We start from the raw sequence: 17,553 nt of genomic DNA, 5'->3' as shown, positions 1-17,553 counted from the left end.
TCGGGAGCACCTAGAGGAGAGTCGGTAGGAGGAGCTGTAGGAGTCAAGGTCAGATCGTTTTATCCACGTTTTTGTTCGAGTCATCGTGTCACCGTTTTGTTAACTTGTTCCTGTAGGAGTTTACGGCTTCACCGTAACCGTCCTTGTTAATTGTTACTTGTAATTAGTAGTTGGGAGATTACAGCTTCACTGTAATCAACCGTTTCACACTTAGTCATTTCTTTTCTGTTTTTTTTGTTGTACAGACGTCCTTGTAAGTCGGGACCCGGTAATTGCGAGTTTGTACGATCGAATTGTTGCGCGGATTTTCGGTGTGCCGTCGGCTTGCGCAAGCGTTCGGTCTACAGCGAATCGTCGTAAATCTAACAGCAACGATTGCCGGTGTAAAGACGACGTCTTTGTTTTCCTGTATTTTTTGTTTAGGTTTTATTAGTGTGTTTTTTTAATATATTCGTTCCTGGTTAGAGTTCTCTTCGTTTTCTTTTTTTTCTCGTTCGGGTAAGCTACACCGAGTACTTTGGATCCGGGTACTCGCAAGTCGTAGCCGGAGGATCCTGGCGCCCTCAAGATTGTCGGGTCGGTGAGTTTTAACGAACCCACCCAGACTGAGCTACCGGCGTAATTTTGTCACCAGCCGGCCCGAGCGACTTTAGTCGGTCAGTTTGTTTTTTTTTTTGCGTGACACCTGCAACAAAATCTTTCAATCTCCCCATGAATTTATCTATTTATTTCGATACTTTTAAGTTGGCTGTGGCTGATGAGTAAACAAAAGAAGGTGGACCCGCCATGACGTCACAGGTATATTCTCCTTGAGACGAATCATTAACACCTTCTATAACCAGAGTGGTGGCGTTCGAGTCCGAAACTCTTACATTAACGCCCTTGTTTGAAAATATTCTTTTCTTTAATTGAAAGTCATTGTACTGAAAAATTTCGCTCCCATTGAAGAGCCATTTAACTGTAAAGAGTTCGTCGTGTTCCAAGTCGTAGAAACAGTGAAGAGTAACGCTGTCGCCTTCTTTTACTTGTGGAGGAACTTTTATGGAGACGTTTTTTAGTCCCAGAGCACCTAGAAAAACAACTGTTTGTTAACATCTGTCAATTATTTGACATTTCAATATCAAGTTCAGAGACACGTTCGCAAATTTCCAGCTGAGTAGATAAATAAAATACAAATCTACCGTTAATTAAGAAGAGAAGGATACAGGTAACTTCTTTCATCATTTTGAAGCACAACTGATTCCACGGTGTTTACAGTATTAAATGAAATCGTTTCATATTAATTTATATATATATATAGACTTTGGACTCTAATTGTCAGTTTTAGATAACCTCGTTTAATTTTAATTGGGGGCCAACAGCCAAAAATTTGGCAAATTCGCTCTCGATTTCATTGCGATTTTTTCTTTTTTGTTAAACCGTTCTTTTTATTTCTTTTTATTCTTGATTCGTTTTATTACATTTTTGAATTCTCTCTTTACATTTGTCCTTACATTATTTTGCTTTAAATCTTTCAAATTCTTTGCACAATTTCATTTTCATTTACATATTTATTTTCTTAAAAATAGAGATTGGTAGTAGGTGTATATTAGGGGGTATATGAAAAAATGTGCAATGTATTTTAAATGGGACTTCCGGTCGGTGAATGTAATGTTTACGGGTTGTCTGCCAATCGGGCGCAAATAAAGAGTCGCCATCTATCGGCGAGTCAATGGTTTGAAACTTGGGTAGATGTGTATGTGGTGTGTGCGTGTACTCGTCGAAATGTCTGTATCCTGAGAGAGGTTGTCGGTAGGAGGCGCCGTTTGCCGTTAGAACGTGACCACGACCTGCTGTATATTTACGACCTGTGCATTCGTGCAGTTCGACTGTTTCTCCGCATATGCTTTGGAAAGCGCCACTGCTCGGGCACTTTTGGGAATATTTTACCATATAGGGTTTAATACCAACATTGTTTTTGACATTTCCAATTTGAAGTATGAATTTTCAAATTATTACACGTTGTTTGTTGCTTTTTCAAGTTTTCGATGTGTGCTCTGTGTACGATCGTTACTTTGTTCTACGTTTGTGTTTTTTGTTGCTTTCAAAAGTCAAAAAACTTACTAACCCCAAAATTCAATTTGTCAACAATGGAGTGCGGGCACTACCGCCTGTAAAGTATGCAACCGTGCACTATGGAGGATCAACAAACCGTGCCGGTCCATTTAAATATCATTGAAAGCGTTGTTCAGATGCAGTATTTAATTATTTTTGACTGTGTTTTTACTATGGTTGGGTTGAAATCTTTTAATATGTATTATCTATACTGCCATTGAATAGTAATTGTTTATTTTAAAACACTTTTGACGTAATTAGTGGTCCAAAAACGCCAACGAATGGCGACTTTCCAAATTTGATATTTTAAAAATCGCAAAAAAAAGTTACAGGCGTTTGTCACTTGACGATGAAAATTAAAATAAAATTGATATATCTGGAGAGTAGACAAAAAAATAATACAGTGCTTTGTACTTTAAATGAATAAACTTTTATCTTTCTTAATTTTAAAGAAAAAAATTGGAAATAATAGATTGTCCACGAGTTTTTGAATAAAATGAACTTTTCCTTGGTGTTGGACATCTTCGATTTTTAAGAAAAGTTGCTCACAAGTCATTCCTGACTTAATTTCAACTTAAAATTCTTATTTCAATTTCTTTTAAATATTAAAAGTCTTTAAATTTAATCGTTAATTATTGATAATGAAATATTAATATTTTGTTTATTCACATAAATGATTTTGTTTATTTTTGAGTTCGCATAAAATTATACATAATGGGAACTCAAAATTTAAAGTTGAAAGTGGTTCAAAATTGTGTAAGAGAGCATGGACAACATTGTTCATATGTACTAAAAAATTCATGGCTCATTTTGGTTTGCCAATTCTAATTATACAATGTATTATTGCTTAAAACTGTATGATAAAATAAACATTATAAATTTTTTGTTTAAAAACTCCTCATTTGGTATAAATGAATTTAAAATTCGATTCTAAGCAACTTCTCTTAAAATACCTAACTTTTAGAAATATTCCTAACGCGAAGTAAATTACAAGAAAATAGCATTATTTAAAAAGTCCTAATAAATTGAATTTACCATATCTGCTGTATTTTGTATCGCCATGGATTTTGCAAAGTTGCATAAATAAAATAAATATCCCTAAAAAATAACTTTACGAATTTATCAAAATTCAACTTAATATGCCAAAAATTAATAGAGATAGCAGTTTGTATTCGGGCTGAAATTAAACATTTACCATTCACTGACCAAAATTATCATTAAGGCAATACATTTTAAGAAGTTGCAACCCAACTATAATACAAAAAATAATTAAATACTGCATCTAAACAACGCTTTTAATAGTATTTAAATGGACCGACACGGTTTGTTGATCCTCCACAGTGCAAGGTTGCATACTTTACAGGCGGTAGTGCCCGCACTCCATGTCAAAAGCGCCCGAGCAGTGGCGCCCTCCTCGGCAAAAAAATGCGTTTTCGCGGAAACATTCTTGATACGGGGAAACGAGATTTTGCACAGGCCGTAGATATACAGCAGGTCGTGAACGTGACATTTTCGCGTGCGCGTCTAAATGGCGGGAGATTTAAAAATCTCGTCGATCGCGCGCACATTGAAATGAGAGGAAATTAAAAATGACTGAGCGCGCGCGCGTATTCTAAATCTTGTGGGGTGGTACCGGAAATATGTAAAAGTGTGCGGGAGAGAGGGTTCATATAAATTTGAGAAATGTTCTGCAATATTCACATCCATTTCAAAATGGAACAAATTAAATTGTATATAAAAAACCGCTGGCCTAATGTGAGATATGTAAGTTATTCATTTGTGTGTGTAAGTTTTTGCGTGTAAAGTATTTATTTATTTTTAGTTGGCAATAATTCCGGTGGAAGAAATTCCACCAAATTCCATAAATATCGTGTTGGGAAACAACACAATGGGTGTGGAGCCAAATGGCTCCAATGGCTTATTTTTGTATGTGGTGAGTATATATATTTCAGTTTGATTTTAATAATTGATTTAATAAAATTACAGAAAAGGAACACCTTGTGGTCTCTGGACTTGTCCATGGGCCTATCTACTGTATAGCCATTACCATTATTATATATTATATGATATTCTTTATATGGATACTGACAGTTTAATTTATCAATTTACTTCGCTTAACAAAAACGATAAAACAACAATTTACGATTTAATTAGAACAGATTGTGATAATTATTTTGATACCTCTGATTATCCTATCAATAATATTTTTAATATAAAACAAGTCAATAAGAAGGTACCCGGAATGATGAAGGATGAGTTAAAATCAAAAATTTTAACCGAATTCGTATCATTAAGACCAAAAGTTTATTCATCAAAAGTAAACGGAATTGATGACAATTTTTCAAAAATAAAAGGTGTTGGAAGAAAACCTAAAATTACTATAACAAATAAAGATCCAAGATCGATTACCTTTCATGATTTTTATAATACATTAATCAATTATGACACTGTTTCAGCTTCATTTAATACAATTCGATCAAAAAAACATCAACTTTATACGTTTAAAATTAATAAAATTGCTTTATCACCTTTTGATAATAAACGATACATTTGTTCAAATAATTTCGAGACACTTCCATGGAGACATTATTCCATTCAACACCAGCATGACGATAATGTCGATCATTCATCTCAAAATATTGATAATATTTCATTTACAGCTTACAACCCCAAACACCGTCGCGATGATGATCTCGACAAGTACGATGACAACGAGGACAACAGAAAACATCCTGCTAAAAAATTACGTACATCATAATACATAAAATTTTCTGCTTTTTACTTTCAATTAACATTTTTGCTATTTTATACTTTTTGCTTCTATTTTCATTATTATTATTATGTTTTATATTTTCTATGTATTAATGTTAAATATTATGTAATAATAATAGATAAAAAAAAAGATTTATTATTTTACACATTTCGCCTACGCAATTTTTATATCTTTTAGTAAATATTTCAAATTATTGATACCCCCACAAGATTTAAAAGAAGCGCGTGATCGACGAGATTTTTAAATCTCCCGCCATTTAGACGCGCACGCGAAAATGTCACGTTCTAACGGCAAACGGCGCCTCCTACCGACAACCTCTCTCAGGATACAGACATTTCGACGAGTACACGCACACACCACATACACATCTACCCAAGTTTCAAACCATTGACTCGCCGATAGATGGCGACTCTTTATTTGCGCCCGATTGGCAGACAACCCGTAAACATTACATTCACCGACCGGAAGTCCCATTTAAAATACATTGCACATTTTTTCATATACCCCCTAATATACACCTACTACCAATCTCTATTTTTAAGAAAATAAATATGTAAATGAAAATGAAATTGTGCAAAGAATTTGAAAGATTTAAAGCAAAATAATGTAAGGACAAATGTAAAGAGAGAATTCAAAAATGTAATAAAACGAATCAAGAATAAAAAGAAATAAAAAGAACGGTTTAACAAAAAAGAAAAAATCGCAATGAAATCGAGAGCGAATTTGCCAAATTTTTGGCTGTTGGCCCCCAATTAAAATTAAACGAGGTTATCTAAAACTGACAATTAGAGTCCAAAGTCTATATATATATATAAATTAATATGAAACGATTTCATTTAATACTGTAAACACCGTGGAATCAGTTGTGCTTCAAAATGATGAAAGAAGTTACCTGTATCCTTCTCTTCTTAATTAACGGTAGATTTGTATTTTATTTATCTACTCAGCTGGAAATTTGCGAACGTGTCTCTGAACTTGATATTGAAATGTCAAATAATTGACAGATGTTAACAAACAGTTGTTTTTCTAGGTGCTCTGGGACTAAAAAACGTCTCCATAAAAGTTCCTCCACAAGTAAAAGAAGGCGACAGCGTTACTCTTCACTGTTTCTACGACTTGGAACACGACGAACTCTTTACAGTTAAATGGCTCTTCAATGGGAGCGAAATTTTTCAGTACAATGACTTTCAATTAAAGAAAAGAATATTTTCAAACAAGGGCGTTAATGTAAGAGTTTCGGACTCGAACGCCACCACTCTGGTTATAGAAGGTGTTAATGATTCGTCTCAAGGAGAATATACCTGTGACGTCATGGCGGGTCCACCTTCTTTTGTTTACTCATCAGCCACAGCCAACTTAAAAGTATCGAAATAAATAGATAAATTCATGGGGAGATTGAAAGATTTTGTTGCAGGTTGTACTAAAAGAAGATAAATCTGAAGAGAACAGACCGTGGATCAAGTGTGGAACTTTAACGCCCTCGGTTTTTGCACGAATTGCATACAACATTTTTGTACTAGGACTATAAAGTGACACTTTACGGATGCAAAATCGTGTTTTGCATCGTCCACTGGTAGTAAACAACTGAATCTGTTTCTGTGTACTAATTATTTGGAATATACCATGATTTTGACCGAACTTCGACATTATTTCGGGTTGTATTTGACTGAATCCGGACCTGACGGAGCAAAATCGCTCACGAGAACTTCCGCGAGTTCCAAAGAGTCAACTTGAAGCAGTAGTTATATAAGGAATAGCACTGTCTGACAGAAATTCAGGCGAGATTTCTCTCAAGTTTATTACCGCTTTTTAATAAGAAGATGCAATGGTAATGTTTATATTATGACTCGGCTCATTTTGATTTTCAAATTAAAACTCTTACGTTGAGATGTAAATAATTGCCGACCGTTGCACATAAGACAAAAAAAAACTTGAGATTTGAGAAGTTCATAATGTCGTGTTTTCTTTTTTGTTCAAACTCATTCATTAGTTACACTTGCTTTGTTTCTAAACTTACGAGTAATTACGAATTCAGAACGGTCAGCTCACAGTAAAATTCGGAAAAACTCAAGTGTTTTATGTGAGCGCAGTTATGCAGAAAACATCCAATCGACATTGACATAGTTTTGAGATAATCGACCTTAAAGAATTGAAAATATTTTTTAAGTTTTAAAGAGTAGTGAACAAGTGAAGTTTATTGTAATGTTTTTTATGCCTTTGAGACACTTTTGTAAACAAATATTTATGTTATTTTCGAGGATATTTTCAACACTCTACATGAATTTCTTGACATTTTGGAGGTTAGATTTTTTTTGAAAAATAAATAAAAACGTTTTAACGCGTTTGGAATTTATTAATTGGTATAATAATTAACAATAATATTCACAACAGAGAAATCATATACTCCAATTTCAAAATCTGAAGTTTGGACGTTGAAAAGTTTAGATTAAAAAATAATCAAATGGTACGTTTTTTTGAAATGTTTTCAAAAGTATAAATAGTGACGGATTGCTCATTTGATCGTTTAGACCGTAAACAACAAAAAGGGAGCATGTGGGTTGGATATTTTCTGCTAAAATTAATAATGATTTTAGAGGCTAGTACCGCACGGTTCAAATTGCAGCCTTAAGTGTTAGGATACTGGTTGAAGGGATCTTTTATAATAAAGAAAATCGTATTAGTTCATTTTTTGCAATTTTGTGGGTTGTATGGTTTCTGCATACCTTTTTTAAGTCAAAGATCACGCATAGCACATAGTACAAGGTGTTTATAAATGTTTCTAGCATCAAGGGTGGCTCTGAAATTCCTGTTGTAGACTATTTTGCCGCTTTGTTTTCATAGTGAATATAACTCTCTTGAAGATTGTTTATAATGTTATTTACGTCAATGACGTTTCAGTTACAGTTTTGTGTTCAAGTTTTTGATTTCCAAGTTTCAAACCACAAGTGAACAGTTTATTTCGCAAAACTTACTTTGTTCCATGTTTGAGGTTACCTGCAAATGTCAGTTGAAAAATCGAAACCCACATTTGTAATGAGCGGCAAATTTCTTTGACATTTCATAGCCACCCTTGATGCTAGAAACATTTATAAACTTCTTTATTATTCACTTTGCATTGAATGGGAAGTAAATCTTTTGCATTTCCAACATAATGTTAATAATTGTAACCAATTTTATTTATGTCGTCTTTAATTTCGTTCAGTTGTTTGAAAATAAAAAAAGACGACGACACGCTGTTCCCAAGCGGTTACCCATCCAAGTACTGACCGCGCCCGACGTTGCTTAACTTCGCTGATCAGACGAGAAGCAGATTTTTTTAAATACAGGTTTTACACCTGCAACCTTGGTTGCCTACATTTTCGGTGTTTCGCTTTCTATTGGTTGCTTTCTTTTAGGGAAAGTTACACTGTATAAAAACCCTAAACTGATATGTTCCTATATTTACAAAAATTACTTAGATTACACAGCTCAACAAAAAAATTTTTTTTGTTGCCCTGAATATCTCTGCGGATTTCTATGTTTTCAAGATAACAGTTTTCGAATATATTCTTGAAAGTACTGAATTGGCTCTAGTTTTTATGATTTTGGGGTATTTTATATTTTTAGTAATTTAGACTTGGAGTCGGCTCTTCAGAACACGAATTCTAATAAAGTGTTTATTATTATGTTAAAATTCGCTTTGTGCACGCCACGTGACCAACAAAAGTTGGAATGCTTCAAGATTTTCAGTAAATATGAGCATAAAGTTTCACTTTCTCTAGTTATCTAGACAGATTTCCTAAGAATCTAGAAAATTACAAGGAAATTATAGTGAAGAACAGGGAAAGAGCTTTTACCATTCTAAAAGTGATGATGATGAAAGAATGGTATCAGAGTTGATGGAATCGTCACTCAATGGCAGATTACCTAAAAAAAATTGCTCCCAAAAAATTATACAAAAGTCGCGCTTATAAAATGCTTTTTAAAGTTAAGAGGGTCTTTAAACTTCCATAAATTCTAATAGTTTTGTTAGTACTCTAAATAATGGATGCGTTGAATTTAAAACGGACATTTCTAGAATTTTTCAAATTTAAATTTGAAATTCATATAGTGGATAAAAATTAGTTTTAACAGATTAACATGGAATCAGACTCACTTAAATCGTCAAAGTTACAAATAAAAAATTAATCTCTCTTATTATTTACTTATTTATTTATTAAATTATAGTAGTACATAATTCGTATTATCTATTATTTAATCTAAAAATCTAAAACTAAATAAAAAACTTAATACCTAATCCCACATCTCCATATTTGTAGGGATAGGGGAGTTAAACCATTTTATACTGCTCCCTTTTTCACGGCTTTGCGGGTGGAGATTTAGTTAAATGTTTAGTTAAGTACTTGTGTCTTATCCAAAGATCCTTCCTAAATGAGTTAAAAATTATTAGTTAATGAAGAGACAATAGAAATTGTTCAATCTACGAGATATAATCTACTATGACGTTAGGGAGATAAATTCTGAAATCACTTTTCGCACCAGCAATTTGAACGACTTTTTGAAAATTACATTTATTTTTTTAAAACAAACTTGTTTCACGACCGTCATTATTAGAAAAACTGTATTTAACGACGCACATAAAGAACAAAATTATACACAGCTTCTAGAGCTTTGTCAACTATGAGCGTTTGCAAATTTTCAAAATTTTGTCTTTAAAAGAAAGTTCGTTATTTTATGAAATCGTTCTTGTTCTCCCGCTCATTTATGAAAAAACATCTCCACAACGCCTAAAAAGCAAATTTGACAGGTCGTAAAAACATCATCGAGAAGCAACTGGTCAAATTGTTGCAATTGTTAAACGATTAAATTAAAAGTATGTAAATTTTCGTCGTCGATTTCTCGCTTATTTTTGCAGCAACGTTGGGTTATTGAAGCTCATTTTACGCAGAATTTCACGCAGATTCTAAATCTGGACATAACGTCCACTTACGACAACAAATAATTAAATTATAGTCCATTAAAGTTTCAAATGGTAAATTTTCAGTTCCAAAATGTTAAATGCTTAATATCTTTGAAACTACGACAGATATAAAAAAAAACAACCTGCGCTATAAGTTTTCTCGCCTTTTCTTCCTTTAGAATTCGATCTAAAATGTGCGAAATTTGATGACCATTTTTTTCGCAAAAATTAATTAAAAATTTGGAATTTTTTGTTTTTTTGATCGCCACTCGTAAATTATTTGGCCTAGCAACCTGATATTTGACCAGTCGATAGATCTTAAGTTGCACTTTCGATTTATGTATAATTGAAATGTATTTAAAGAAAAAGGTCCTTCTAAATTACCCCAAAACGATCTTTTGAAAACAATGTTTGGCCAATGTCTCCTTTATTTGTGAAGCAAACTAAAGTTGTTGGTACTATTGAACGGAAAATTTCAAGCTGAATCCAAAACTGTTCTACTTTTTTTCGTACGTCAAAAAATAACGGAGTTATTGCCGATTAAAATTGTGGGTACTCGCGAAAGGTAATAATTTTTGAAGATTCAAAAAAAATCGTTGTTTCATATCTCAAAAACTATGAGATATCTTTTTTTGTTTGCTAAGAATTCGTTCTTGGATTTTTCAGAATTTAAAAATTTGTTCACTTTTTTTGATCGATTTCTCGCTTATTTTTAGAACACACTTGCGTTATTGCGCTTCATTTTACACAGAATTTCGAGCAGATTCTAAATAATATGAGCTCTAAATTCACACAGGACAACAAATAACTGTGTTTTAACCTATTTAAATTTCGGGTAGTAAATTTTTAGGATCGAAATTTTTAATGCTGAATATATTCGAAACTACGACAGTTTGCTACACCTCGTTAGAGTCATTTCGCTTAGTTTTTTTGCCGCTGATTGTATCTACAAAACTTGCAAGTGCATTTTGAGCGTCTCGCGGCAGATTTTCAATATTTCGCTCTATTTTCAAGTCGAATTAGCCTATATTTCTCAAAAACGGGACTATTTAGTGTCTCAAAGCCCTCCTTGGAGACATCAGGTCAGTGTGCTAAAAAGGGGGGACACTCTCCTTCAAATCGAACGTATTTATTATTATTAGTTTCCTGTTTACCTTCATCGGAGCGATTGCCAAGTTGAGGTTTTTTTTTCCTTCTTAATGTGTCAACATTCGATTTCACATAATGAATTTCATTGCTCTTGATAAATTTATGTAGACCAGGAGTTCATAAAGCTGGTAAGAAAATTTATTAACATTTATTGTACAATTTATGTTCTCTGTTTTATTTCAATTGGATGTTACATAATATAACTAAAATAAAACAATACATAAAACATAAAAAAAGTTACATACTGTTTCAGAAACAAAAAAATATAACGACATAGAGAAAAACTAAAACTAAAATTGTTAAGTAACAAAATTACGCTTCATTACAATTTTCAAAGTATAGTTTACTTTTATAAAAAAAACAAAAATTCTACCAGACTGCACCAACAATTTAATTCAAAGTTGAAGAACAAAAAGATTTTGTAAAGTGGTCTTGGAATCTGATTTTATGTTGCGTCGACGCAGTTTGATTGCTACTGCTGTAACGCAACTTTGATTTGCCGCAAGTTCACTTGAAAGCAGGCCTGGAACCCAAACATTCTGCCACTATTACGATTTGTATTTTTTATGTGACGAAAATGATAACTGATGATAGCTTTTTCGGAAAGAGCCAAGCAGACGAGAACTGAAGAATCTGAAACCCCAAAATTTTGAGAAACCCTTTTAAATCAATTTATTAACAAAGTAATTAAATTAACACTGTTAAACAATGTAATTTACCCCCCCTAAAGGAGTGTGAATACTTACAAAAACGTTCCAGCGTTGAATAAGATGATCCTTGATGAGAGGATGGCAAGCAAAATTGTTGATGATGTTAGATATTTGAAACGAATGAAGAGTTTGATTTGAAAATACCGAAATTTAAGCAGTAAACATTGTTAATATGTTCCAGTGGACTTGTGTTTTCCACACAAAATTGTATATTATGTTTCGTAATCAGACAAAATACTTACGAAACCATGCACCCCAAATTTGCGAACTATTGCAAATGATGCAAATTATACAAAAAATATAAAAAAGACAACGACCAAGCTTTTTCAGAAAACTTGAAGTCGAAATCGGCTAATAATAATAATAATTTGAATTTTGAGTATAAAAGATTAAATATATCGAGCGTTCAAAAAAAACGGATTAGGTCACCTATGAAATTTTTCCTAGCGTATGTCGCATGGTTCATGTTGAAATGACACTTGACATTACTAATGATATTCCTAACCTCACTTTATCCCAGACTCAAAAAATTAATTAAACGCAATTTATGAGAAAGTTGTTTTTGATGTGAGACCACAAGTCAGAGAAGCTGAAGTCGTAGCCCAAGGATTTGCAATGTGTCAGCCACCAATTCTAACATCAAAAAAATGTTGCAGTTCGTCGTCATGCAATTTCTCCGTGATTAATTAGTTGTCACTAATGTCATTGTAGCTTAGATCAACGACATACTTCCACGCTGACAAAAGCATGTCAAAGGTAACTGTGATCTGTTTTTTATTTGAACGCACGATGGTTTTGGTTAGTACCGCGTTATTTGTCCTTGACAAGCAAAACTTAGATATTCTTTTCGTAACAATTTCACAATTTTTTCTCTGTTGTCAGTGTAAAAATCTAGAACTGAATTATCCACAATTAAAGGTATATTAATGGCCCCTGCCTCAATCAACAAGTCTACCAGTTTTACTTTTCTGTATTTGATAGCAACAATCAAAGGTGTATCACCATTTTTGTTAAAAGTATTGATATTGGCCCCGGTCCTGATTAGCAATTTGACGACTTCTTGCCTTTTGTATCTGATGGCAACAGTTAAAGGAGTATCACCATTTTCATTGGAAACATTGACAGTCTTCTCGTTAATTAACAATTTCGCTATTTTTTCTTTACCATATGTGATGGCAAACATTAAAGGAGTATCACCTTTCTTATTAGAAGCTTCGATGTTGGCACCGGCCTGCATCAACAATTCCGCAATGTTTTCTTTGTTATATCTGATAGCTACATGTAAAGGTGTATCACCATCTTCAGTTGAAGCACCAATGTCGGCGTTTGCGTTAGTCAACAATTTTACTAGTCTTTCTCTTTTGTCCACGTTAGAATCTAAAATTGAAGGCATGATAGCAACAATTAGAGGAGTTTCACTTTTTTGGTTGGGCGCATTGATATTGGCTCCCTTCTCAACAAACAGTTGCACTAACTTTTCTTTTCGATATCTGATAGCGAGAATTAAGGGTGTATCGCCTTTTCCGTTGGAAGCATCGATGTCGGCGCCTTTAGTGACTAACCATTTTACTATGTGTTCTTTCTTATATTTGACAGCAACAATTAAAGGTGTGTCTCCATTTTCATTACGAGCGCTGATAGTAGCGTTCGCGGTCATTAACAATTCCGCAATTTCTTTCTTTCCGATTCTGCAAGAAATAATCAAAGGCGTGTCGCCTTTTTTGTTGGACGCATTAACATCGGCGCCTTTATCAATCAACAATTTTACTGTTCGCTTGTTTTTATTTTTGGTGGCAACGATTACAGGAGTGTCACCATTTTCATTAGATGCATCAATTCTGGCATTTGCGTTAATTAGCAATTTTGCTATTTCTTCTGCTCCGTTTCTGCAAGCAACGATTAAAGCTGTGTCGCCCTTTTTATTGAAACGATTGGAATCAGTCTCTGCTTTAAATAACAACAATTTTACTATTTGATCCACCCCGCTTCTGCAAGCAACAATTAAAGGTGTGTCGCCGTCTTTGTTGAAAGCATTGACATCAGCTTCCGCGTGGATTAACAATTCTGCAGTTTTTTCTCTCCCGTTTCTGCAAGCAACAATTAAAGGTGTATCGCCAAGTTCATTCGAAGCATCAACGTTGGAACCTTCGTCAATTAACACTTGCACCATCTCTTCGCAATTTCTTTCGCAAGCAATCTCAAGCAAATTCTGCTTCCTCCCATAACCGATAGTTAGTCGGTTTAGGAGGGATTTAAGAAAAACGACGAATCTTGGAACAACAAAAAGAACAGAATAAAGCAAAACGTTGCAGTGAATGTTGTAATTGTCCTCACAAGGTTGAGATCGAGCTTTTTCCTCCATGACTAGGGGAGCGATGACGTTTTTGATCTCTTCGGCGTATTCCTTCGCGTTCATCCCGAATAACTCATCCTTTTCATTGACATCGCATTTTTCTAGCAGCAAATCAATTGTCTCTAAATGTTCCAAAGGATTGTCAGTGATGTTGTTGTAATCAGCGTTTAGATGGTAGTCTGTACCCACTTTTTCAACCGATGATAGTTTCATTCTTTTACTCCAAGAACACGCCAGCTGCAAAGGATTTCTCCCACCTGCATCTTTACGGCCAATTTCGGCCTCATTTTCCCTCAGTTGCGAGAAATTCTTGCATAAAACCGCTTTGTGAGCAGGACAATCTTTAGCCAAAATAAAATCGAAAAACGAACGAATACTCTTGTACTGGTCATAGAAAAGGAACTTTTTGATTTCACGGTTTTCTTGTCGTGCGAGAAAACGTGCCACAAAGTACTCGGCGTAGGAATGATGAACAAATTTAATAAAACGTTTCGCGTTCATTTCTACAATTTGCGTGACGAAACCGAACCGATCGCAATCTAGATCTTCCCTCATCTTCTTGTTTAATTCTTTTACATTCACACCCAACTGCTCTAGAATACTTTCAGTAAAAACGGTCTTCAAAGCAAAACGTTCAAATTGACTGATCAATGCCTGCTTCTCGTGAGTCAATTCATCTAGATCTTCATCGTCAAATTTTGGATTTTTTTTGTAACAAAAATTCATTTTTTTTTCGACAAAGTACTCATAAAGATCACTTAGAGAGAAAAATCCTTCCGAAAAGTCTTTAACTCTGTTTAAATTCAATCGAAACGTTTCAGTAAGCATGTAAATTTGTAAAGGAAATCTTAGAATATCTCTGTGTCTGTACAATGTGTCGTTATCTATTACTTTTGATGTTGCAGAATTCAGATCATTTTTATCAGAAGCGAGTCTCTCAGTGATATAAGCAACTTGTTGGTCTTTATCAAACTCCGAAATTGTCCTCGATAGAACCCCAAATCTCGATTCTAAGTGTCTTTTTAGATGTTGTCGACAAGTTAACCATTGCACGATCCCGCGTTCCGAAAATTGTCGTATAATTGTAATCATCGTTTCACGATTTTGCTTAGACATTTCATCTAATGCATCCCAGAGATAAACAGTTTCAACACTTCTTGTTTGTATCAGTGAATTTACAACGCGATGATCAAAGTCACTCCACTTCGGATGCTTCAGTTTTAGAATTCTCTTATTTAGCTCATCAATGTCTTGACATGTTTTAAAGAATCGACATATTTGTTTCATGTCTTGAGGCGTAATAAATGTCGCGATTGTGTCCGAAAGAAACCTGTTTTTCAAGCTCCTCAATAAACAAGTTTTCCCAAGACCAGGATCTCCAACGACCAAATGCAAATTTCTTCCTGTATCTGTTGCAACCAGATCTTCCTCCTTAGTAAAACCGTGTCCCGACCGAAATTGCTCCAAACTAGAAACGCCATCTTTGCTTTCCAGCAAGTCTATCTTTCCATCAATTAATTCAAAGTGGAATTTTTTTGTTTTTTTACTTTTTTCGCAAATTTTTTGAAACTCTTGTGTTGTACAGAGACCACTAGTTGTAAGAAAAACCGGTTTTTGATCCGATTCTGAAAAATTTTCTTTGTTTAGCTCATCCGTGTTAAAATTCACAGGTTCGTACTGTTTGAGATAATTTATGTGTTCGTCGCTATAAACGTTACTAATTAAAACCAAGTTGTCGTTGTTGATTTGATTTAAAAATTGCAAATTAACAAAATCTCGGTACAATATTCTGGGAGTGTAAGGTACTGGGAGGTCTTCAGGTTTTTGTTTAATTTCGTTGTCTTGATCTACCATTAACATTAAGTCGTTGGTTGTAATTACTTTGTCTAAATTGTTATCTTTTAAATTAACATTTCTACCGGAAATCAAGCAGTTGAAGTTTGACAACATTTCATTAAAAATTTCAGGGTAATTTTCCAAGTCAGACATGTTTTGAAAAGGTTTCTCGATGTCCGCACTTATGGAATTTGTCAACAATATAAAATTCTTATGACTACATAACTTAATTGCTTCATAAACTTCCGGACAAGCATCAACGATAAGTGAACAGTCGTCATTCAACAACCACAAAAATTTTGTATAGTCTTCGTCAGTCAAGACATCACTTTTTGTCAACTGATAATTTCTGTTTATCTCTCTTGTTTTTTCAGATGTTAAGTTACTTTTGTTCTCAATTGACGTTTTTCGTAAGCATTCAACCCACTGTTTATCAAAAATAGTGACACGAAACTTTGAAGTTGCTTTTTGAAGAATTTGTCGATTTCTACTGACGTCCCCGAAGGAGAAAAAATTTACATGTGCTGAAACTAAATACAATGCAAACAGCTCTTTTATCATTGATTTATTGAGGTTTTGTCTAGGACTTTTTTCAAGATTCCAATCCCTGAAAAAGTTTAAATACTTTTCTGACACTTCATGTCGACATGAAAACTGTTTTCTGATTCGCCGAAAAAGCTTTTTTTCCAATTCTTTGACGTTATTCTGATTTGTAAATACAAAAAAATGTTCAAAAAAGCTGGAATAGTCTTCTGAAAGACCACGTGTAGTTTTGTCTGAAACAATCTCAAACTTGAAGCATTTTTGATTGCTTGCATTAGTGTTAAGTAAAGGTACAGCGTCGGTTTCTACAACTCGTACTTTAAAGTGTTGGTCAGCAAAAAACTTGTATTCACTTTTGTGTGGAAAACTATTATTTGTAAAGAAAATTAAATCAAAACCGGAGAGCCTCTCCTGTTCTTTCTTAAATGATTGAAAAAAAATTGGGACAGAATGTTTACCCTTGTTTAAAGGCCAGTTGCCTGTTGAATCTGAATGTGTAAGTTGAACCGCGTAATTAAATTTACTTGTTTCTATAACCACATCATCGAAGCTACCAAAGCCATCCGCATTCGCCGCCACACTAAAATCATCAACGGAGTCGTCTTCCATCAAATTCAGTACGACATTCGCCATGAAGTAGCTTTCATATAGTTTTCCCCAATCAGTTGTACCTTTTCTTTTTTTAAAGATCTAAAATACATATATTAAGTCATATGCATTTACGATTTTTAAAATTAGTTTAAAACAGCGTTTTTCAATTTGTGCTTCCAGCCACTTTTAGCGCTCTGATACAATGAATTGAAATGTCGCTTTAGCTGCGAGCTTAAAGTTCACCTAGAACTACGAAATATGCAGATTAAAAAGGATGAAACTGTATTTTCGAAAGAGCTAAAGAAGTACTAAAGATATAAAATTTTATAATAAATTTTTAGAATTTTTGGTAGCCCATTTTACTTTACTTTTTTGATTTAAAATTTTCTAATTTGGCCGAGTAAACAAGCAAATTTAAATAAATAATGTCATTTAATTTCGATATTTCAGCGTTAAAACTGCCAGAGAAATAAAATGTATAAGAAATTTTGGAATTTTTGAATCGTCTTAAAAATGAAGATTTTTAAATGCATCTTTGTTGATATTTTAGCTTTAACTGCCAAAA

General features: G+C 33.7%; 3 protein-coding genes across 8 annotated transcripts in view; 1 reads left to right on the top strand and 2 right to left on the bottom strand.

The window, feature by feature from the left end:
• Positions 1 to 17,553, bottom strand: part of LOC148176780 (uncharacterized) — a 264,781-nt gene that overhangs the window by 50,189 nt on the left and 197,039 nt on the right. The window contains exons 2-3 of one of the 5 annotated variants that reach the window (XM_088033054.1): positions 11,702 to 15,564; positions 11,231 to 11,588 (exon numbers count right to left, since the gene is read on the bottom strand). The exons of 3 other annotated variants lie outside the window; for them this stretch is intronic. In XM_088033054.1, coding sequence (XP_087889180.1) covers positions 12,465 to 15,305 — 2,841 coding nt within the window. In that variant the 5' untranslated portion in view covers positions 15,306 to 15,564 and the 3' untranslated portion in view covers positions 11,231 to 11,588; positions 11,702 to 12,464. Of the gene's footprint in view, positions 1 to 9,204; positions 9,436 to 11,230; positions 11,589 to 11,701; positions 15,565 to 17,553 lie in introns of those variants that run through there. One more of the 5 variants, XR_015769831.1, reaches the window with a different exon arrangement.
• Positions 635 to 1,285, bottom strand: LOC148176792 (uncharacterized). The gene is made up of 3 exons (XM_088033122.1): positions 1,182 to 1,285; positions 738 to 1,069; positions 635 to 685 (listed from the first exon to the last, which is right to left on the bottom strand). The coding sequence occupies exons 1-3, from the start codon at positions 1,222 to 1,224 to the stop codon at positions 650 to 652; spliced, it is 411 nt and encodes a 136-aa protein (XP_087889248.1). The 5' UTR covers positions 1,225 to 1,285; the 3' UTR covers positions 635 to 649.
• Positions 5,676 to 6,505, top strand: LOC148176791 (uncharacterized). Of its 2 annotated transcripts, none has more exons than XM_088033115.1 (3): positions 5,676 to 5,785; positions 5,898 to 6,229; positions 6,282 to 6,505. In XM_088033115.1, the coding sequence occupies exons 1-3, from the start codon at positions 5,743 to 5,745 to the stop codon at positions 6,393 to 6,395; spliced, it is 489 nt and encodes a 162-aa protein (XP_087889241.1). In that variant the 5' UTR covers positions 5,676 to 5,742; the 3' UTR covers positions 6,396 to 6,505. The 2 variants fall into 2 exon arrangements, with proteins under 2 accessions (XP_087889241.1, XP_087889240.1); XM_088033114.1 differs by having other exon boundaries at positions 6,270 to 6,505.

This window comes from Gnatocerus cornutus, chromosome 3, assembly GCF_029298725.1.
Source record: "Gnatocerus cornutus isolate USDA-ARS CGAHR chromosome 3, icGnaCorn1.1, whole genome shotgun sequence".
Taxonomy (NCBI): domain Eukaryota; kingdom Metazoa; phylum Arthropoda; class Insecta; order Coleoptera; family Tenebrionidae; genus Gnatocerus; species Gnatocerus cornutus.
This window is presented reverse-complemented; position numbering and strand designations above follow the sequence as displayed.

Bases quoted from the DNA above. Each gene is read 5' to 3' on its own strand.
- LOC148176792 (XM_088033122.1), bottom strand. From the start codon at position 1,224: ATGATGAAAGAAGTTACCTGTATCCTTCTCTTCTTAATTAACG. The intron at 1,070-1,181 runs GTAGATTTGTAT...TTGTTTTTCTAG, and splicing joins CCTTCTCTTCTTAATTAACG to GTGCTCTGGGACTAAAAAAC. The intron at 686-737 runs GTATCGAAATAA...ATTTTGTTGCAG, and splicing joins CAGCCACAGCCAACTTAAAA to GTGTCACGCAAAAAAAAAAA.
- LOC148176791 (XM_088033114.1), top strand. From the start codon at position 5,743: ATGATGAAAGAAGTTACCTGTATCCTTCTCTTCTTAATTAACG. The intron at 5,786-5,897 runs GTAGATTTGTAT...TTGTTTTTCTAG, and splicing joins CCTTCTCTTCTTAATTAACG to GTGCTCTGGGACTAAAAAAC. The intron at 6,230-6,269 runs GTATCGAAATAA...GGAGATTGAAAG, and splicing joins CAGCCACAGCCAACTTAAAA to ATTTTGTTGCAGGTTGTACT.